The sequence below is a fragment of the Dipodomys merriami genome, unplaced genomic scaffold (genome assembly GCF_024711535.1).
Source record: "Dipodomys merriami isolate MVZ:Mamm:240054 unplaced genomic scaffold, mDipMer1.0.p SCAF_3, whole genome shotgun sequence".
In the NCBI taxonomy this organism is placed as follows: domain Eukaryota; kingdom Metazoa; phylum Chordata; class Mammalia; order Rodentia; family Heteromyidae; genus Dipodomys; species Dipodomys merriami.
In genome coordinates this window covers 4,194,648-4,217,608 of record NW_027204492.1, presented here as the reverse complement: position 1 = coordinate 4,217,608, position 22,961 = coordinate 4,194,648, and the positions used below count along the sequence as shown (strand labels likewise).

At 43.9% G+C, this 22,961-nt stretch overlaps 1 protein-coding gene across 4 annotated transcripts; it reads right to left on the bottom strand.

The window, feature by feature from the left end:
* Window positions 1–577: 577 nt before the first annotated feature.
* On the bottom strand, window positions 578–11,407 carry LOC138840017 (protein BTG1-like). Of its 4 annotated transcripts, none has more exons than XM_070039599.1 (3): window positions 11,188–11,407; window positions 4,623–4,819; window positions 578–2,053 (listed from the first exon to the last, which is right to left on the bottom strand). In XM_070039599.1, the coding sequence occupies exons 2-3, from the start codon at window positions 4,742–4,744 to the stop codon at window positions 1,444–1,446; spliced, it is 732 nt and encodes a 243-aa protein (XP_069895700.1). In that variant the 5' UTR covers window positions 4,745–4,819; window positions 11,188–11,407; the 3' UTR covers window positions 578–1,443. The 4 variants fall into 4 exon arrangements, with proteins under 4 accessions (XP_069895700.1, XP_069895699.1, XP_069895702.1 ...); XM_070039598.1 differs by lacking the exon at window positions 11,188–11,407 and adding an exon at window positions 6,786–6,959; XM_070039601.1 differs by lacking the exon at window positions 11,188–11,407 and adding an exon at window positions 6,809–6,959.
* Window positions 11,408–22,961: the final 11,554 nt, after the last annotated feature.

Sequence of the window (22,961 nt, the reverse complement as noted above, 5' to 3'; positions counted from 1 at the left end):
GTCTTCCCAGAGGAAGGAACAGGGAGAGACCCTCATAAGCAGGAGAGGCCTGGTGACCTCAGAGCCACAGCCAGGGGCTGATTGCAAACAGATGAAAAGTAAAGGGACTGAAGGCTGGCCTGGGGCAGATGCGTGAGTGTAACAGAAGGCGTGCTAGTGGCCTCTGGGGTGGGGAAATGAGGGCTCTGGATGTCATAAGAACATCCCAATGCTACCACGAGTTCTGACTCTTCACTTAGGAATTCTCCACCAGGTCTTGAGTCTAGCAAGGATGAAGGTCCCCACTACCTGAGAGGCACAAGGTAGATTCTCTCTCCTAGGGGTAGGTTACATGCAAGGCCACACAGCGATTCACGCTGCATCACCAGCCCCTAAGGCTCTAGACCTAAGAGCTTGGCGATGGAGAAACTGCAGCAAGTCAGGACAGCAATGAAACTCCCCCGTGATCACTGATCCTCATGTTGGATGGACGCTGTCTAGCTCACCTGACTATGCAATTTCTTCAAATGCCAAGATAAGAAATATTTATTATAGAGAGCAAAGAACATTCTCATCTAAAATATAGAAATCTGTACAAGTTTGCAACATCAATAGACATGAACTGTACAAATTTACACCAGTTCATAATTTACCAAATAAAAGATGATTAACAAAGTTCTCAAAATAAATGTTTTCCAGAAAAGGCTTTTTCTAAACTAAATACAACAACAATAGTTACAAACCAGACCTCCAAATTCTAAAAATAGGAAATTTACGTAGTCTTAAAAAATTATAAGCTAGCAAATGTACAGTGCTGGCTGGTGTTAATACCCCAGTTGAGAGAGTATCATTTTAAATATTTTAAGGATTTAAAAGGCTGTTGCCAAGGCAGATTTTGGTCACTTGACACTTTCAAAGTCAAAAACATAATAAAAGGTCTGACCATTTTGTCAGGTCATACTTACTAGTTTTTCTTTATGTACATTTATACATATTGAAGTGCTAGGTAAAAGTTTTGTAGTAAAGTTTCCAATACTACTAAGTTTAAAACATTGAGCTTTCCAAGTAAGCTCCCAAAATTATTTTTATAATGACTTCAAGTACAATAGTGCAAATTCCTCTTTATGATCTACTGAAGAGGAGGGCTCTTAGAAACAGATGTTCCTTAAAGTGACTGATGTCAAAATTTAATTACATTATCAGGGGAAAGCATTCTAGGCTTTTACTTCCTAGCAAACAGAGTGATCATTTACTTTAACTCACAATCTGTTAAGTCATTGAAATGTGCTGTCCAAACTATGGCACTGTTACATCAAAATATTTTTTTTAACATTCGGTCTTTCACCAGCTCTTCACAGCTCAGTTATGGTGGAAATTCCATGAACTATTCCCCAAAGGAGCCTTCTCAAAACAACACTTTTAAATTTCCATTCACTGTAAGATGAGCCATCCATAGACTACATCTTAACTAGAGACAGTCATCATATTGCAGGTTTTGGAAGGGCTTCTGCCCAGGAACATTTCCTCCTTACAGCTGCTTCTGTTGTCTACCATTTGCATGGTGGAGGTATTCTGAGTGCTCTCTCCTGCGGGTGAGGCCTCATACAGCACACAGATGGAGCCATCTTCTCCAATTCTATAGCACACTTCATAAGGGTCAACCCAGAGTGTGAGTTCACTTGGGAGAAGCCTGAACAGCTCCTGACTGCTCAGTCCAATGCGCTGGGCAGCCTGTGCAATCAGAGGATCCATTTTATGATTGATGCGAATACAACGGTAACCTGATCCCTTGAATGGCATTTCTGGGAACCAGTGATGTTTATAATGTTCTGCCAGAAGCTCCTGAAGCGTCTGGCTGAAGCTGTGCAGCAGGACTTCACTTGTGAGCCCCTTGGTGCGGAGGAACTTGGAGATGAAAGCCACTGCGGCTGTGATCTCGCACATCATGTTGGGAGCCGGGGGGTACACAGGATTCACTGGGACAGTAACTGGGGGCGGCTCAGGTTGGCATGGGATGGGTGGGAAGACCCCAACAGCACAGTGGCTAGCCCATGCTCCCTCAGGCACCAGGCAGCTGGGAGGAAAAGAAAGATGCTTTAAGGAAGAGACAGCAACCTTTTTTCCTTTGTTTTTGTAGAGTAAAAAAAAGTTATTTTCAAGACAAGAGGCTGCTGGAGATAGAAAAATCAAGGAGCAGTGACCAGATAACATTACTCAGACTCCCCAATGGCTTGTGTGTCCTGTTTTTTAGTATTGGAATATCCCCACAGCTGCGCTTCCATCTCCCACGGGCTAAGACTATGCCTATTCTTTCTCACCAGGTAGTGGTGCACAGAAGTTGCCCCTGGGGTCTTTTGAAGACTGAGGAGAAGAGCTTTCCTTGTTCTCCAAGGGGCTGAACATGCTAGTGTCTCACAGACACTGAACAAGGGATGGTCAAAGTCCCAGAGGCAAACATGCAGAACACAAAGGAAAGAACTCAGGAGACTGGCTTTCCCCCAAGGCCTTTCCTTGACTAGACTCCTGTGAGCACTGGGAAAAGGCTGATGTCTTACACTCCTAATCCTGGTGGACACAGGCCACTCTTCAAACTGAGGAGAATGTTGGCTAAGGGTCTACAGAGGCCACAGGATGGCAGTGTGCATAAGTCTAATGAACACACCCAGAAGAAACTGTGCAACCCCAGCTGATCACGTCTCTTCTTCTTCCTGGCTTCTCTTGCAAGTCATTTTCTCCATCACATACTTCAAGCAGGATGTGTCCTCACCAAACCCCCAAAGACAAGGGGTCACCTGATCTTGGACTGACATGTTCAGGCCTATGACCTAAATAAACTATCTTCCTTTATAAGTAAGTTGTCTTATATATTTCGCTGTTTACTAAGACGCTGACTATCACAGCTAGGAAGGCCACCAAAATTTTGATAATGTTGCCTAAGATGAGACCATCTACGTAAGAGAAGCACAGAAGGGATTTTTAACTGAAAATTCTAGCACTAGCACCTACCTTGAGAGGCAGACCCAGTGAACTCTGGATTCTTAGCATCTACGAGCATGAGCTTACAGGTGCAAACCAAATCTTTGAACAAACACTTTGTAAACATGTGTGAAAGCGTCATGATACCTGGTGTGGTGGTGCACATGTGTAATCCTAGCACTCAGCACTCAGAGTGAGGAGTACTAAGATCAAGGCCATCTGGATCACATAGGGAATTCCAGGCTGGCCTGGCAAACTTAGTGACACCTTCTCTGAAAAGGAAAACAAAAACAAAAGCACCATGTCCACTGACAAATCTTGTGACCCGACACAGAATTACAGAGCCTTTAGCCTGTAAGCACTTGGGGAGGGTCTCCTTCAAATCCTGGTAGCATCTGGTCTCAGCAGAGCAGAGAAATAAGACACCTGTTTGCAGTCCCCTTTTAGAAACTATGGCTGACCCTGAGAGAGGGAAAAGGGTTCCACTGAGTGGAGGGAGGACTCTTGATCCTTTCTGCTTAGGTGAGATTCCACTGCCAACTCTATCTCTATACAGAGTAAGCCCCAAGAATGAGATGCTAGAGAACATGTATCACCTAAATCAGTGACACTGCCAGGTACTGGTGTCTTACCTCCTCGTTACTCAAGAGGCTGAGATCTAAGGATCATGGTTCAAAGCTATACTGGATAGGAAAGTCCTTGAGATACTTAGCTCCAATTAACCATAAAAAGCCAGAATTGGAGCTGTGGCTCAAGTACTGGAGTAATAGCCTTGAGTTAAAAAGCTAAGGAACAGCACCCAGGTTCTGATTTCAAACACTGTTACTAGTTTGCACATGTGTACACACAGAAACACAGAGGACAGACACACAGACACATAGACACACACACACACACACACACACACACACACACACACACACACACACACACACACACACACACACCAGTGATATATGTTGTCATCTGTAGCGGGAAACAGGAGATGACTGTCTTGGTTTTAAATGGTGTCTTTGGGGCGGGGGGGCTGGGCACTGTTTCTGAGCTTAATTGTTCAAGGCTAATACTCTATAAAATTTGAACCACACCTCCCCTTCTGGATTTTTGGTGGTTACTTGGAAATAAGAGCCTCATGGACTTTCCTTCCCAGGCTGGTTTTGAACCTGGATCCTCAGATCTCAGCCTCTGGAGTAGCTTGGAATATAAGCATAATTGAGCCACCAATGCCACACATGTTTTGTTGTCTCCTTTTCCAGGTCCACTGGCACATTTCCCTTTCAGATTAGTTATGTCTACCTTAACACTAGGAACTTTCCTTAGGACAGAGTCAGAGAAAATTAGGCTTCAGAAATTAAATGGAAATGAATGGCAACTGTCAGAATCCACAGAGAAATGAGAAGCGAGGCAGAGGTCAATTTAGATATCAAAGCAGTGAGGCATTGGCCATTCCCTCCCACAACAGATGAACAAAGATGTTCCTGTCTGGCCATGCGTGAGCTTAGCCCTAGTTGGGAACATTCTGACCAAGTGGCAGTAAGACATACCCCTCCCTTGGGCCCATAGAAGCAGACAAAAGCAACCTGGAAGAGTAATTGGAAGAACTCAAAGAAGGCCAAGATGGGGGTGAGGAGGAAAGTTGGGTTACCAATCATGTTCAGACAACCTACCTTACAGGAACCGATACCCATTGACCAATCTGACCCATGTAGTCGACGTAATACACCGGACTAGGCTCAGCTGGGGCTGGCTCTTGACCAAAGCATTGCAGGCAGAAACACGCCTCCCCCATCTTCAGGAGTGGTTGAGGCGACTGAATCTTGGTTTGTCAAGTCAGGCAGGACCAGTTCCCATGACGCTCATGTACCTGTCAGCAGATAGAAACTTTTCTAGGAATTCCAACTACTCCATCAGTACCCTTTCACAAGAGAGAGTACTATATAGAGGCTCTTTGAGGAATTTCAACTTCCCCATCGTACCCTTTGAGAAAAGAGAGGACCTGAAACCTGCCAGTGGCCTCTCTTCACTGCCCTTGAACAAGGTGCCAGCTCCTGAATGGCTGTAACCCACATTTGTGACATGCATGACACACAAAGATAATGATGATGTTAGCAGAGGGCTTCCCAGTAAGTAGACTGTAAAACTCAGGCAAGAACCTTTCCTGAACAACCCATTGAGACTAAAGGATATTTTGGTCCTAAAAGGACAGTAACTAATAGTCCTGGGTATAAAATGTTCCTGATGCCTGTCATACGATGGAAGATAACAAAGCCAAGTTGGCTCTTTCTGTTGGTGATAAGCTAGCAGGTGAAGTGTCATCAAATCCTTTCCCTAATCCTACCATGGATTCAAGAGACGGTATGGATGGGCATGGTGGCCAAGACATAAGGAACTACCCACCCAAGATAAAAAAGAACCTGGTGAGGACACACAGAATGAGGCCAATAAAGAAGACAACGGTAACTGCCACACCTCCTTCCTGAGAAAATTATGGCTGGTTGTAGAGAACAAGGCATTTAAATCAGTGACCTGGAACAAAGAAGACCTTGTGATTATCAAGGCAGAACACTTTCACATCAAGGTTTTGGACCTCAAAGGCCTAGACAAAGTTTTTGATGCATAAAGCTTGAAGAGTTACATTCGCCTACGAAACCTGCATGAATTCACCAAGATCTGCCCAAACAACTCTACTATTCAGGCTCAAGGGCAGAGAAAAAAAATCATGGTAAGTTAAAAAGTACTTGTCTCTTACTTTCTCTTTGATGAGAACCTCAGTGAGCGTCTTGTCCATGTACTGCCACCTCAAACTGCAAACCCTTTTATCTTTGGTGAGCTCATGTTGAACGGCATAGTGACCCCTGCCAGCAACCTAAAATCCATTTGCTCCATGATGAGCCGTTAGGATTGGGGAAGGGGAGCAAGCAATGATCATATTATCCCAGAAAGAATGAAATATTTCATTTGTTTCAGATGTACCATAACTGGAATTTTCGCAGAGACAACCCAGGTCGGGTTCAAAATATTTACATTAGAGGAAATAGTAGACATAAGTGATCTGCAAGAAATAACACAAAACAAGTCCGAAGAAAGAAAATAAGAGGAGGCCGAGAGCGCAAGTGTCCAGCAGAATGCCGAGTATGAAGTTAACTGAGATCCCCAGAGGGAGTGCCTCAATGAAGCAGGATTCAGGGGGATGTGCCATTATATTTCTCTGGCTTCCCCTTGAGAAAGACCTCCGCCCTCCAAGAACCAAATAATTCTAGTGGAAAGGGCGTCTGAGGGAGCAACCTCTTTGAGCCTGCGCCTGACTATGAAAATGAAGGCAACAGGGAAGTGTGTGGCACGCCACAACCAGTTCCTAACATACAGTAGGTAATAGATTTGTACAACATCTGCTATTCTATTCTGCTGGGTTTCGCTGCTGCTCATGGCTCCAGATGAGCTTCTGGAAGGTGAAGAAGATCAGAAGGAGGAGGAAGAGAAGGAGGAAGAGGGGTGCGCAGATTATAAATAAAAGCGCTATGAACATTTCAAGAACAATGCAGGGCCGCGAAATTGGCAGCCGCTCAAGACCCATAAAATATTAATTTTGAGATATGAAGCCATGTTTTATGTTAATAAGCCCCCAAATATCCAGTCAGATAATAAACAAACTCAATGATAGTCTTGAGTCTGTGTTCTTCAGAACCTTTCTTACTGCTCACCCGTCAGTGGCATACACCCTCTCCCCTTTGCTTCCCCTTGATGTCGTTCATTTGAGCAGCAGCATTGCCAATAGAGGATTCCATAGGGCTGAGGGCAGGCCCAGGAAGATCTGGGTCCCTGGGTCTTACCTGGGGTCAGGCCTGGTCCTCACCTGGGATGGGGAGAGTGACCTCACTAACGATTTGGGTATCTTGAAGCAGGAGATTGCTCCCTCATGAATGCTCCCCAATCAACACTGCCAGGAAGGTCTGGTTACCAGCTGATGAGTTCTACTCCCAAGATCCTTCAGGACTGCAAGCTGCCCATCCAACAAGACATGGACCATTGCCATCTCCTGGCTCACAGGACAGTACATTCCAGTCACTCCCACAGGGTAGGGGATCGGGAAGGCCAGGATCCTTATAGATAACATTCACTAGAACATTTGCTGCAAGATAAACAGTACTTGCTTCAAAATCTCAGGGGGAATTTTCCCATGAAGTGGAAACAAGAGAAAGGATGTATGGCTGCTTTGTTTCCAAGTGTCATGTCTTCTTTAACCTAGATACCTCAGGCTTTTTCTGGCTGCTCACTCTCAGCTGATACCATACAGTGTCCAGTCCTAGGCCTCACACATGCCCCCGGGATGCTGTTCAACCATTCCATGAAGCTTGACTCAAAGAGGTGCAACAGTCATCGGCACATTTGTTTGTTTCTTGCAGAACATAGCAAGACCAATGTCTGGGACAACAATGAGACATTTCCCAGCAGCCTTTCCTTTTCCCACAGGGACAAGGTACTAGATACCTTAGCAAGAAGCCTCAAGAAGAAATGCACAAAGATGGTCACTTCTTGTGACCTTATCACCTGAGTGTGGGAACAGCACTTACTGGTTACTGCTTAACAAGGTTTTGGCCTTTAGAGCTAGCTGATTTTTATAGGACTGAGCTATGATTGGGAATAGATACTTCATGATTTGGTTTGTTTGGAGCAATGCTGTCTTCCAAGACCCAGACAAATTGTATTTCACAGCCCAAAGGGATCAAGTGTACGAGGATGTCTACCTGAAATATGTCTACCTACTTTTCCTAGGTAAGGGCTCCAGTAAACACATGGGGTTGGAAATCACGATCTGGTACTTGTGCTTCAGGTAGGTCAGTACAGCTTGCTTTTCTTCTTCCTCAGCCTGGTCAGGAGATAAGTTTTCCAGACATTGTCTAGTTCCCCCAATGTCACAAAGAGAGAGATACTCATGTGGTTTCCCTTCCACAAACCATGGCTGGCAACAGGACCATTCAAATTACATAGTGCTGAAGACCCAGATTAATACCAAAATGACACGAAGCAAGCTGAATCTTCTGAACCCTGGGGCCATACTAAACAGTGCTCACAGCTTTCTTGTAAGGCACATAGAGGCTCCAGAAATGAACAGGAGAAGGCCCAGGTATCCGTGGAGAGGTACAAATAACAAAGTGACAATTGGGTCTCTCTACAAGACACTTAAAGGTAGCAATTATAGCTGATAAACCTATGGACAATAGGATACCTAAAGATACCAGGTGGCAGATGCTGCTGCAAGACTTCAGCCATGCTGCGGTTAGAGGACTGCTCGGGCTGCTACATGGAAGAGTCACGTGAAGCCAGACAGGCAGCTTAACTTGGCCACCTACCCAGGATCATTATGTTTCTTCAGATTTGACTAAGATATAATCACACCCACAGCCACACACCCACAAGCACACTTATACAAAGAGGTGTGCACAAAGACATCGGTAAACACCACATGTGACGCTTTCCTTGTACCTGGGCTGTCAGGTCATAAAATAGGAAGCAATGAGCACAGAGGACTCATTCCCCTAGATGATGGAACACAGGCCCCCTGAGTCCCTGCCCAGTGCCCCTCCTGACCCCTGTGAAGACGTTTTGTGTGGGGGAACTAAAGTGCATATCCGCCAACTCACAGGACAACAGAAGCCACACTCCCAACCACCACCCTGAGGCACTTTTTGAGAATTGCCTTCACCATGCTCAACACATCCTCACTTACCCGCTACCACACCTTGGCCACACATTTCCCCTTCCTGGAGCAAGGTTGGAATCTGTTCAGGGTTCATCCCCAGCCTCTCCACCAGCAGCTCCCACCAGGAATCATCTTCCCAGTCTCTGTGAGCAATGTGAGTGGCAATGGTACAGTTCTGATGGCTCCTCAGCAGGGGTCGCCAACGTGTGTCCAGGTTCTTGACTCCACCAAACACAAAACCAGTAAAAGGCTGCTGGAAGGAGAGGCAGCCAAACTTCATCTTCCTCTAGCTCCCTGGACCTAACACAGACACATGTCATACCCCAGCACTTAAACCTCATAACCGATGTGATTCATCTGCTAAGTACCGTGAAATCCCACTGACCCCACAGTGTTCTGCTTCTATGTGTCGCCATAGGTCACTGATGCCCTGCTCTACAATATACCAAACACAAGGGGCCAGCCTGTCTTGATCCATTCGTTGAGCCTTTGGGTTGCTCATGGCGTAGGAGCAGACATGTAGAGAAAAATCAGACTGCACAGTGTGTGGTTACTGCTAGGCAGAGTGCTAGGGCCACAGAGGAAATAGGGTCCTCCTACGTAAGTCAGGGCTTTATGGTCAAGGGGCTAGCTTTAGTAGAGTGACAGTCTGGGCTCTGCAACTTTACCTGCCTGTTGTATGCCACCCTAAGCCACACCTTCCCTTCTCTTCCCTTCCCTTCCCTTCCCTTCCCTTCCCTTCCTAGTACTATCGATGCATGTGTTCCAGGCCCAGTCTTGGTTACTATTCTGGCTTGGCTTGGCTCATGATTTGGATCCCAGGTGGACTCATCAGTGTCACAGACTTAAGACCCCAAAGGACTTAGGACCACTCCAGATATATCTCCCTTCCTCTGCTATTGGTATGGAGTCTTCCAACCCCATGTGTGTGCCCTAACTGAGCCAGCTATCTCAACCACCACCTATGTTGCTCAACTCTACTTCCCAAACTTCCAGTGTGTATACAGCTAGCATTCAAACCCCACTTGCTGCTGTACTCATTAGCATTCTGGCCATTCCTGTGATACTAAAAATAGCTGCAGTCAGCAGTTTTATTGATCTTGTGACAAATGTGCTGCCCCGGTTTCCTGGGGACCCAATCATCCATAACTCCTGAAAGCTTATCCACCCCCAGCTCATCAGATTTCCCAGAACCAGCTGAAATGCTCCTAGTTTTCTTGGTGCCCAATTCTTTTTCTTCTTTCCTTCCTTCCTTCCTTTTTCTTCCTTTCTTCTTTCTTTCTTTCCTTCTTTCTTTCTTTCTCCCTCTCTCTCTTTCTTTCTTTCTTTCTTTCTTTCTTTCTTTCTTTCTTTCTTTCTTTCTTTCTTTCTTTCTTCCTTTTTCTTTCTTTCCTTCTCTTCTCTTCTCCTGGGGCTTGAACTGTGGGCCTGGGCACTGTCCCCAAGGTTGTTTTATTCAAGGCTAGCGCTCTGCCACTTGAGTGTCATCACCACTTCTGGCTTTTTCTGAGTAGTTTATTGGAGATAAGTCTCAAGTACTTTTCTACCCAAGCTGGCTTCAAAACGCAATCATCAGATATCAGCCTCCTGAGTAGCTAGGATTACAGGAATGAGCCACCAGCGTCTGGCTCTCGCCTTATTTCCTAAGGAGAGGATAAAAGGAGATTCCAAGAACAGCCGAAATGTATAACCAGCTGTTTTTCCAGGCAGCTTTATCTTCCACTTTGCAATAAGTTTCTCTTCTGCTCAACTTTTTCTCTATTCTTGGATTTATTTCTATTCTGCTCGGAGAACAAGGGCTCAATGTTGCTAACCCATCACCTGATCTCATGGTATCCCTCAGCTAGGAGCTTGCTAGCTATAACGTCATTTCCATGCTACAACCAGAATGTCCTTGAGGCTAGGAGCACCAGATTATGTCACTGCTGTGCTGAAACATCCCGAGGTCTCCTGTCTAAAGTAGAACTGATTCAACAATTGTCACCAGAGCCATTGGGTCCCTCATCCTATAATGATCTCCTCGGTAATGCAACACAGACCTCCTTCCACCTGCAAAGTATGTCCAGTTTGTTTCTGACCCTTGGTCTTTGAAGTGTGCTAAGCGGTTCCATTGTGTCATCTTACCATTGTTAGCCAAATGCCCAACTCAAGTATCTGAAGACGAGAGCTTATATAGACAGAGAAGGTGTCCAGATTGACACCCTTCCCGCAGGGCTACATGGCCAAGTTTGAGATTTCTGTCCTCTGAGTCCCGGGTAGCCCACCTGCTGTGTGGTGGCACAGACTACAGAGCTGCACACTTCACAGTCTGTGGTGGCAGGGAGTCCCCAGCGTATGGGCAGTGTGGGACGGGTGGGATGGCGTTCAGATAGCAGCACACAGGGTTTCACTGGAGGACATCAACCAGGCTGTTGGCATCCACACTTAGAAGAAGAGGGAGTGACAGTCTAGCAGGAGGACAGGGCAGGCAAAAGTTGCCTCCTATATGGGGTTCGAATCCCATAGTGAGGGAAACCCCAACCCAGAAGTACCTTGTGAGGAGGGTCCACTGTACAGCTTCCTCAGCACCCCAGGTCTCAGACAGCGGCCTTCCTTCGACTTTTCAGGGCTCAGATCTGAGACAGAGAGATGCGCATCCTCTGTCTCCTCCCGTCGCCTCCAGCGAGGCTTTCAGCGTCTGTTGGAGAGCCTCCTAGGCCCCGTGATAAGTGAGGGAGGGCGGTCCAGGGAGGAGGATACCCCGCATGCTTGCTTCCGGACTGGGTCGCTGCTGACGTCACTTCAGGGCCCGCAAATAGAAGACCGGAGTCTCCCAGCCTCCGACGCCCCTTTTACGACGGGAGCTAGGCAGGTTCACGTGCACACGAACTCCACAAGTCCACGCGGGACAACCACTAGTTGTGTATCCTGGATACGGAGACGCGCATTACGCAATCACGCAATTGCGTATGCACGCGTTTACCAGCGTACTGGTCGCTAGGAAACGCTGTGGGACACATGGCGCATGCGTCCATCTCGCCAGCGCCTGGGTCCACGAATCTAGTGCTGTGGGAAAAGGAATCTGGCATGAACCCGAAGGGTCAGAATCTGGACAGCTAGCAGGGGCGGGGAAGAAGGAATATACAGACAGCTTAGAAAATACCTTAGGATGTAGAGGGAATGGGGGGGTAGTCGCTGGGGGAAGAAGATGGGAGAGTCGAAGTTAATTGAGGGCGTGCTTGGGGGTGGAGCAGGGCGGGGCATCGGGAGAGGAGGCTGGTTGAGGGCGGGTCTTTGCAGGAAGATATAGTTTGGGCGACTCCTGGAGTGGGCGGTGCTTGGAGGGTGGAGATTGATTGAAGGCGGGACTTTTTAGGTTGCGGAGTGATGGGGGGGTTGGAAGAGCGAAGAGGTATTGCGAGTGTCCCGCCAGAGTTGGGGCGGGGCTTTAAGTAACCCCTAGAGAGGCTGTGAGTGCTAAAAAGGAGGGCGGGGGCAGAGACTAGCGGGTGGAGCCGGCATATGTTTCAAGTCTGAGATAAATTGCAGGTGGATGCTTTATGGGATAAGGTCACTTGTGGTGTGGGCTGGGGAAACCAAATGGCAGGACCTTCAATTGGAGGCATGAAGAGGGAGGGGCCAAGCTGAAATTTGCTGATGTTGAGTGGGGCCCTGGAATTGTAATAGAGGGTTACGCAGTGCAATTTGGAGTGGGGTAGGGACCCGAAACAGCCTGATTGTCACCATGGGGGACAGAAGGAACAGGGTAGACTTGGGAGAGAGAGTTGGGGTTAGAACTAGGGCAGAATTGGGGCAAGGAGAGGAGCAGAATTTAGGAGGAGGGGAGGAGGTACAGATTGGGAGGCTGGCTGGTAGCGGGGGCCAACATGCACTGAGAGAAGCTGGAGTGCGGCTGAGGCGGAGCTGGGAATGTTTACAATAACTAGGGGTAGAGCGTCAGCGGGGATGGGGTCTGAAATGAGACTCGGATAATGGAGTAGTTTGAGGGGGATTGGCAGGAAGCAGGAGAATGGGTCTACTATAAGGAAGGACTGGATTTAGGGTTAAAGTGCTATGTCTTTATGCAACAGACAGAATGACAAACGCTCGGTGACTTATGCTGACCTTGACAAGTGTACTCATGATGGATGCTGGGAGGCAAGGAAGCTGTGGGCAAGGCAGAGACTTGCTTGGGCCCAAGGACCCCAGGGTAACACAGCAAGGCTGAATCCTACTGGCAGGCGCTCTTTGCCATTAGCCCCAGGGTCTCACTGGCTGTACTGTCCTAAGGGATGTCTTATTAAAGCCTATTTGGAAGGGTAGAGAAAGCAGCCGCCCCCATGCCCTGATGTCCTTAAGATCTATATTGTCCAGAGCATGGCCTAATAACCATCAATGCTGGTTTGCACAGTGCAGCTAGATGTAGGCAGCGGGACCCTGATGTCCTTCAGAGCCATTGGGCTTTCCTCTTTTCCCTGGGCATTGTCTGGAGAGCCATGCTTTACGTCCTCCTTCTGTTTCCCAACGCTGCTTCCTGAGACTAGGCTTCCCCCTCTACAACATACTGTGCCCTGAGCTCCTGACCTACCTGAAAACCTCTCTTTCTTCTCGGAAGCAGATCCTCTCCATTGCAGTTTTCTTCCTAAATAACACCACTGCTGTTCACCAGTCTCCTACTGAAAACCTGCCAAGTCTTGTGTAGTTTAGGCCTAACATCTCAGGTGTCAACTCCAGCCCTCTTCACCCTCTTGGCTGAACATGGATCGAGGCCACTCTGTGCTATGAAGTCCCTGATCATGACATATTATGCTTCCAGTCCTGCACCTTGAACTCAGGGCCAGAGTGCTGTCCCTGAGCTTCTTTTGCTCAAGGTTAGTGCTAGACCACTTGAGCCACAGCTCCACTTCTGGATTTTTTTTCTATTTAGTTGGAGATGACAGGCTCACAGATTTTTCTGCCCAGGTTGCCTTTGAATAGTAAATTGCAGTTCCCAGCTTCTTGAGTAGCTAGGATTACAGAAGTGAACCACCAGTGCCATCAGGCTCCAGATGGAGGTCCCATAGCCTGAAATGGTAGCCCTTTCCTTGTTCTGGCAATCCCTTATCGTCAAGGGACAACATTGATGTCACCTTTCCTGTCACATCAAGTTAGAGACTTCTGTCTCTGAGCTGTAGAAGCATTTGGACATTGTTCCTTTGGCTTCTGCTTTAGCCCTTGTCACCTGGGACTCGTAATTGGGTAATTGCCGTATCTGGGTGTGTGATTTCTGGGCCTCTGAGTTCCTCTCAGGGAAGGCCTATTTTCACTTGTTTCACAAATCTGGATTTCTGGGACTCAAAAGCTACTTGGTCACTATTTGAAAGACAAAGGAACGGCTCTCTTCTATTTTTTGTGTATGGTTCCCTAGGCTTGAACTCATGGCCTGGGCACTGTCCTTGAGCTTTTTCTGCTCTAGGCTAGAGTTCTGCAACTTAAGCCACAGCTCCACTTCCAGCTTTTGGGTGATTAATTGGACGTGAGAGTCTCCCAGGCTTTCCTGCCTGGGCTGGCTTTGAACCACAATCCATAGATCTCACGCTCCTGAATAGATAGGAGGATTATAGGTGTGAGCTACCAGTGCCCCACTTGGCTGTGTTGTTTTCTTTAGTGAGATGCATCTATTCATTCCCTGGTGAAGCTGGAGGAGATGGGAGAACTGGAGTTGAGGTAAGGTGAAGTGAAGAGAAATCTCACTTTATGAGAGCAAAGCCTCCAAGCTCCCATAGACCTTAGAGATCACAGATCTCTATCGCTGATGATTCCAATGTATGCACTTATAGACAGAACCAACCTTTCTCCTGCAGCAGGTTTCGGGGAGGTGGTTGAACTGCCTGATGCAGGAGATAGCAACCTGGGTTCTGCTTCCAGTGCATTGCCCACAGGGCACTCTATGATCTGCTGGCATGGGTGAGAGCACAGCTTCAGGAAAGGGTAGATCTGAAGACACAGCATCAGACTCACCTCAGAAAGAAGTCAGCACACATGATTCAGAAAGGGCTTCTTGAACACACATCCTCACAGGACTGTGATGGGCTGCTTCCAGGCCGACCTTTGAAAGGTGGAACCTTGGCCTGGGCAAGGTTTGATTATGGTAATGTGCTGACCTATTCCTCGTTGTGTCATCTTCCAGCTGTCTTACCCTACTTCAGTTGAAGTGAAAGTGGTGGGTGATCAGCAAGACAAGCCTGCAGCTTCCTTGGTATCACGTTCCATGTAGTGCGAAGGCAATGTGAGTACTGGGGTGATTCATTGTAAAACAGTTCTTCTCTTCCTTCTCTAACCATTTCTGCCTTCTCCATTGTCTAATTTTCTGCGATCCTATTATCTAGGAAGGAAGATATGGAATGGTAGATGTTAAGAGAAACACAGATTCCTATGGCTCTTTACAATGAAAACAGAGGATTATACTTTTCATTTCCCAGGGGTGGGGATGGAAGCCTGTTGCTTCCAGTGCTTCTTCTAGAACTTCAGAAGCTGGACCAATGCTTGGAGACATACCAAGCCCAGATAGGTAGGTGTGGCCATGAGGTTATGTATAGGAAAAGTCCAGAGTGTTCTAGAATACCTGACTTTGAATTTCAGCAGTTCCTCTCTCTGTGTAGCCTTGGCTCTTTTTTCCCTCCACTGGAATGTAGGGAGTCCAATCAATGGGCAGGCTGGTGGGTACATTGAAATATCACTATGCCTTATAGTACTTGGCACCAGAGTTTCATTGGCAGTGCAGAAAAACAAAGGCTCATGATATACATAGCCAGAAGCTATCCTGGAAAAACCTAGGCATCAGCCAGATGTGTGAAGTTGGAAGTAAAGGATTCAGGTCTCATTGCCAAACAAAACTTACCTCCTTCAGGGATGTAACTGAGTAAGCAATGTATACAATTCTAAATACAATGTGTATTTAACATTTGGCCCGGGGGTTGTTTGAAATAGCATTTTCCAGAATTCCTGTGATAGAGCTAGAAATTTGGGGTACTGTGAAGAACATAGTCAATATAACAGGTCTGAGACTACTGGCCTTAGAAATGCCTACTAGGAAGTGTTGGCAGAGGCAAATTCCCTGACACCTGGGGATTTGGCTCTCAATTAACTGGTCAACACTTAAGTGTCTCACTATGCCTAGACTGCACAAATGATACTGTTTATGTTGAATTCTTGCTTTCCTTCTGCAAGTCTGGAATGTTGGCCTATGGTAGGCAGAAGTGCCTACGTGACCAGTTCCCAATATAAACTATGGACACTGAGTCTAGGCTGCCCTGGTGAAAGATATCATGCATGGGTCACTGAATTTTGTTTCTAAGGGAAAAGTATGTTTTGTGTGAGTCTTGAGTGAGGGGACAGCATAAAATCATGTGCCCGGGGATCCTCCAGACTCTGTCTATCTCTTCCCCATGTGATCCTGGCATAATCACTATCTCTTTAGCTGGGATACATATCTGACTAGGTCTAATAATCAGAATATACAGAGAAAAATAACTCTCACAGAATCAATAACCCAATTAATAAAGGACCAATGGACTGAATATACACTTCTCAAAAAGTACAAATTGGCAACAAATACATGAAGAAGAATATGTGTAATTAGTGTCACCTCATGCTATACAGGTTGGGAAAGTACAAACTCACTTGACAAACTTAGGACAGGATCCTGTTTTTTTTTCCACATCTAAATGTAATATTTCTCTTTTCCTCTCACTCTGTGAAGTGTTTTGATAATTTGTCCATAAGTCTGTCAGTAGATGAAGAATCTCAAGCTAAGTCCCCCCTTTTCCCTTCTTGAACAAGCTTTATACCTCCTTTGTAAAATGAAGGGCAGTCAGCCTGGTATGGTGGCTCAAGCTTGAAATCCTAGCTCTCAGGAGAACAAGGCAGTAAATTCCAGGCTAGCTTTGTATACATAGGGAAACTCTGTATCAAGAAATGAACGGGATGGTGTAAATGCTTTATAAAGATCTTACTGTCTTTCATTTTCCCGGAGTTATTCAAGATCTTATTCTTTAGTTTTTCATGACTTTCTCACCATAGCAAATAGAATCACAAAATCATAGTTGAAAGCACTCATTATGTCCCTTAGTCTTCCTTATCTCTAAAATGGAAACAAAATACCTACCTTTTCTGGATTTTGTTATATCTCTGGCAACATTCTTTATATAGAGATTGTCAAAAATTTTCTCCCATCCTTCTGTCTAAATCAAGAACAAAAGTTTTCATGTATAATTCTCACTTGAGAATCTTCTCAGCTAACCTAAATTATAGAAAAAAGGAATCACAATGAAGTACACATACAAACTTCCAAAATATTTTAAGGAGAACATGTTTTGCAGACCGAAAAAGAGCACAAATTTATGTCCACATAGTTAGCCCAATAATTTAACTAGCAATTAAATCTATAGAAAACTGCTTTGATGTCTTGTGATCCCTTCCAATTCACTACTTCTGCCCCCAAAAGTACTTTTGCATGCAACATCTTTGTTTTGCATGAATGGGACCTTACATTACATAGTCTTATTATTGTCTGCATTCTTAATGTTGTTTGTGAGATGTTCTCATTACCATGTAGTAGTAATCTGCTTTATGGCTACACCATATCTATTCCAATGGACAGGGTGTAGGCATCAGAATTGTTCCCTTATTTTGCTATTGCAAATAAAACTGCTATGAACATCCTTATATTTATTTTCTTTGCTAATTATATGTGCTTCCCACATCTGTGTAGACTTGTATCCTCTATCTTCTTCCCAGTTTATAATCAGTTTGCTGAATCTTGAGATGGCTTCCCACTGATCCAGTAAGGGTCTTGGAGCTGTAAAGATGTAGGGGCTTCTGATTTGTGGAGCAGTAGGATCAGATGCTAGAATCCCTCATAAGATGACTCCTTTTGACTCGAGTGACTAAGCTGGGAAGTGCAAGAAATCCTTCTCCAGTTCCAGCTTGTTGTGTAGTTTTCAGATCTGCTGGATTAGACTATATTCCTGCAAAGTTCTATACCTGTGATTATTCTTTCTCCCCTCAGTGAGGGGGAGATGGTTTCTTTTTCCTACTGTTTCCTTTTCCTACACTCAATGTTAGGGTTCTGTTTCTCTTATTCTAAAGTCCAATTTACCTGGCCTCTGACTATCTATTGTGACATTCCAGCATGCTTTTATAATACCCCACCTAGCCCCATAACCATGCAGTTATTGTTTGGTTTCAATTGTGTAGAGAGGCAGTAAAGTGCTAGGTGCCATCTTTCCAAATTCTTTCCACCATTTTTGAAAGATATTTTTGCTAGCATAAACTTCCACTTGGAAGATTGCTTAGGTTTCTGGTTAATGTAATTTCCAAATTCAGTAACTACAGTGAGGGTAGAACTGATAGAATATTGGGCTCAGTTCTCTTTCCCTTTTTTTCCATCTCCAAGAGACTACCCCAAATCCATTAGTTTCTCTTCTCTTAGTAGAAGCCCTCAACCCAAGCCCTAACTCATATCCCTACCTACTATACTGATGGCTAGAATCAGCAGACATTCTGAGGGAAAGGTGAGTGTCATTATCTATCTTTCTTGGTTGATTCATCATTGTTCCAATGCCTTCAAACAGATGTTTTAAAATTTTAACGTAGGCTTACTGGTTCTTCTCAGAAAGAGTATTGGTCTGGTCTGTTCCATAAATTACTCTGTCATATTTAATAATTAAATGTCTGCCTATCCACTCAGTATTTGGTAATTGAATTTAATGTTTATGAACTTTAAAAACTGATGAAGGGTGCTATTTTAAGAAATTCCTTTTCCAATAAAATCACCACTATTTTTCAGGAGGAAAGACTGAAAGTGAAGAAATATGACCAAGTCAGAGAGAAATTGTGTTACACTATTGCATCATTCCCTTGATTCTGTTTTAGGGATGAAAAAGGTAAGAAAATATATAATATCGGATTAATTAGGCTTGGAAAGCAAAGCAATTTCATTGACACTGCAATGATAAATATTGGCCCTAACTTCTAAATGAATTACTACATCTGTCTGGTCATTATGAAGCCTACAGTAAGTTATTGCCTCTTGGGAGGGTGATTGTTCTAGTAAAAAACAAATAATCACATGTTTGCTTTTCAAGGACTGAGACTTAGGTATGGGCAGTAAATCAATGAGCAGTATCTCTTTTTGGAGATAGAAAGTTCTGTACTGAGCTACCAGGGAGGAGGAAATTTCTGGAGAGAATAACTGACTGTACACATTATCAAGCCTTCTGCTACAGTGCTAAAGACATCCTCGATTGTATATTCCATATCTATGCAGAAAGTTTTTCAAAGAGAATACATTGTGTTTTCTGCAAGGTCTACACTCTGAAGCTTTCCAGAGAAACTAAAAACCATCTTCTGTTCTCAGGACCTGTGTTGTTATCAACTATTTACCAGATGCATAAGCCTGGAGTACTTATCCACCTCTTAGTGCATAAATTTCCTCAGCAACATTGGCTTTGTAAGGTAATTGGGAGGATCAACTGTAAGTAAGTGGACAGAAAGCTATTGGTAAATTGCAAAGTACAGCATACTGGTCAGGGATCATTGTAATCACCATTTATTAATCTTCAATAGTACTCTTGAGTTCCAAAGTTGGAAAAGGTCAAATCATATATATATATATATATATATATATATAATTCAGTGCAGTGATCTTCTTTTTAACATCTTTTTTAAAACATCTTGTACAAGTTTCCTGTTAGCATTTGTGTGAAAAGTACCTCCAGACAGTGAAGAGCTTCCCCTTATAGTAAAGAGCTTGCCAGCTCACACCCCAATTTCTGCAAGATCTGGAATATCTGAGCTCCTGAATATGAGGAAGCCAGAGCAATGTAGATTTCAAAAGTCCACAACTATTCCATGATTCCATGTATTAGATTTTGCCCAGATTCTAGTGTAGAAAACTTGCAACTGCCGGTTAGGATGTCTGTTCAGCTCTTGTCTTGCTTTAATCTAGAACACCTTCTGTAAACACATGAAAATACTAGGGGAAACCAAGTACAAATCCATCTCCTTTTAGGTTTTCTTTTTAGTCTGTCTGTCTGTCTGTCTGTCTGTCTGTCTGGTGGGGGGGGGGGCGGCTCCTGGGGATTGAACTCAGGGACTAAGCCCTGTCCTTTGAGCTTTTTTGCTCAAGACTAGCATTCTGCCACTTGAGCCACAGCTCCACTTCTGGGTTTTTTTTGTGATTAATTGGAAATAAAAATCTCACCGACTTTTCCCTGGTCTGGCTTCTAACCAAAATTCTCAGATCTCAGCCTCTTGAGTTGCTAGCCTCTTGAGTTGCTGCTCCTGGCCTTCTCTTTTGGTCTATTAAAGGTGCTGCTTCCACTGAAAGATTAAAGTTATTTGTCATTTTTAGTAATCACTAAAGACTCTAGCAATTGAAGCAATTGTCCAACAGAATGTTAGTAAAGAAATAAGCAGCAAGGAATATTTAACACCTTCCCATTAGCTAACACCTAACTTACACTAGCTTTTTATTGCATGTAAAGATATTCATATGATATTTATATTTGTGAGATAGGATAGTTCCAGTTGACCTCAAACTTGCAATCCTTCTGCCTCATCCTCCTGAGTCCTGGGACTAAAGGCATGCTCTACCATGCTTGCATAGTCTAGTATCTTAAGTTATTTCTCCATGTTACTTGAGAAAAATAAAATGTGTGTCTTTTATTTCTCATTGTAATTTTCACCTGAGATTACCAAGTAATACCTTAACATTAAGAAAAATAGCAAAACACCTTTGCTCTCTACAAAAGACTAAAAAAGTGGTCTGTAGAGGTGTTTTTCTGGCTCTTAGGCCCTCGGTTATTGGGTTCTCTGTTAGTCAGCTGGGGATACTATACTAAAGTAACGTAAAATTGGTGTTACTACATTTGCCATGGCCACAACAGCCTCAGAGACTAGGCGATTTATAAGGAAAATAAGTTACTTTGGTTCATAATTTGGGAGTCCAGAAAGTCTGAGGATACAGTGACAGCATTTGGCATGCTTATTATAACATGAGGGAAGATGAAATGGTAAGAGTAAGCCTGAAAGAGATAGAGAGCAAACTGAGGAAGTTGTGCATTTATAACAACCCACTCTTGAAAGAAGGAGACCATTCTCATGAGACTAAGGATAATCTACTCATGAGCTCATGAATGTGCAGTTTTCAGGACCTAAGTATCTCCCATTAGACCCTAGTTCTCAACCTTGTCACATTAAGGAATTGTTGCCAACACCCAAAATCTTGAGGTACCTATTCAAACAAGGACACTTATAAACAACAGAAGTTTTAGAGATTGGAAATCCAAGGTGAGGATTGTTTTGAGATTGCAGACAACTATCTTCTTGCAGAAACAACAAGCTACCTTTCTCAATCTTTAATGGTCCCTTTATATATGGCCATTAAACTTTCATGGGAGCATAACCCTCATGAATTGTCCTAATAATTTCTATCTCCTAATACCATCACAATGGGTTCTAGTAGCTCAAGGTATGAATTTTGGAGGGACACAAACATTCAATCTATAAACCATTACTTTCTATAATTCTTTTAGAATGACTAAGAATCGTTCACAGTCTATTTGGCATGAACTTGTTTTTCAGCTTGGACAAAAAAGATGATCTGGTCCCCATTCCCTTTTTTTTCTGGGACACAGAATTTCAGCCTAACGTTAAGATTATTGATACATTCCTGCTTGGGGAAGTTTAATCTCTTATAGAGACAGTTACAAGAAAAAAAATTTTATCAAGAAGAACTCGCTGAATTGTGATGACAAACAAAATAGCTTTGTAAAGACAAAATGTACTACTGATAATCTTGTGTTTCTTTCCAACCTGTTCTCCCAGAGCTTCCTTTTAATCTCTCTACAGAAAGAAACATCCACAAAGGACCACATAGAAATGATGACATGTTATCTTCTCAAAGTCCTGAATTCCCATTCCCACCTTACAAAGTCTCTCCACAGAAGCTATAGCTATAGTAATACCCAATGAATTCCTTCCTAAGGATAATTGTTTGTATGGTGAATCTATACCTTTCCCAAGCATCAAGATCTCCAAGTGTAAGCTCAATAATATAAATGTCTTTCTGTAGTCAGAAAGAATATATCTCTGTGCTGTCAAGTAATACGATTGTGTCTCATATGTTGATAGCAATGCTCAGAATGTTTACTAGCACAATTTTAGAGTTATAGTTAAATTGTTTTTTCTGGATTATATATGCCTCCTTTATTCTGAGGAAAGCAGTAATATATATATATATATATATATATATATATATATATATATATATATATATATATACGTGTGTGTGTGTGTGTGTGTGTGTGTGTGTGTGTGTGTGCCATGTTTTCTCATAAAATCCAGAGTGTGAGATTGGGAGAGAAAAGGCATATCAATAATTCTAATTTTGTAGGTGGAAACAATAAAGGATAGAGAGACACATATATTAGCCAAGACTGATTCTTAACTTTGAGTCATTCTACGTTATTTTACAAGGTTTTGAAATGCCCCCACAAACTTTCTCTAAAATCCTCACCGCTCAATGCATTTTAATTAATTGCATTGCTTTTTAAAGATGCCGTATTTTGGAGGACATCAGGTATACTTTACCAAAACATACTGCAAAAAGTTATTTTGATTAGAAGAAATGAAATATCAATACTCCAGAAATGGTAAGAAAGTAGTGAAGCCAGGCGCCAGTGTCTCATGCCTATGTAATCAAAGCTACTGAGGAGGGTGAGAATTTGAGGATCATGCATCAAAGCAAGGCCAGGAAGGAACATCCATGAGACTCTTTATCTCCAATCAAGCACCCAAAAAAGCCAGAATTAGAGCTGTGCCTCTAGTGGTAGAGTGGTAGCCTTGACTAAAAATACTCAGGGATAGTGCCCAGTCCCTGAGTTCAGCACTTCCCCCCACTCTCTCTCTCCCCTCTCTCTTTCTCTCTCTCTCTCTCTCTCTCTCTCTCTCTCTCTCTCTCTCTCTCTCTCTCTCTCTCTCTCTCTCTCTCTCTCTCTCTCTCTCTCTCTCTTTCACACACACACACACACACACAAGAAAATAGTGAACTAGTATCATAATAAACATTAAAATAGTCCAGGTTTTGAAGTTAAGAAGTATAAACTCCTCATTTTCCATAGCTCTACATTTCCAAAGTCAGTGTCTTGCATGATATCCCATGTGAGAATACTTATCTTCCATAGACAGATTTAAAAGCCCAAGGAAAATGTTCTTAGTGACTTTTTGGTGTGCTCTTTTATTCTTCTATGAGGTAAAAACTATTCTTGAACAGTGAGAAATT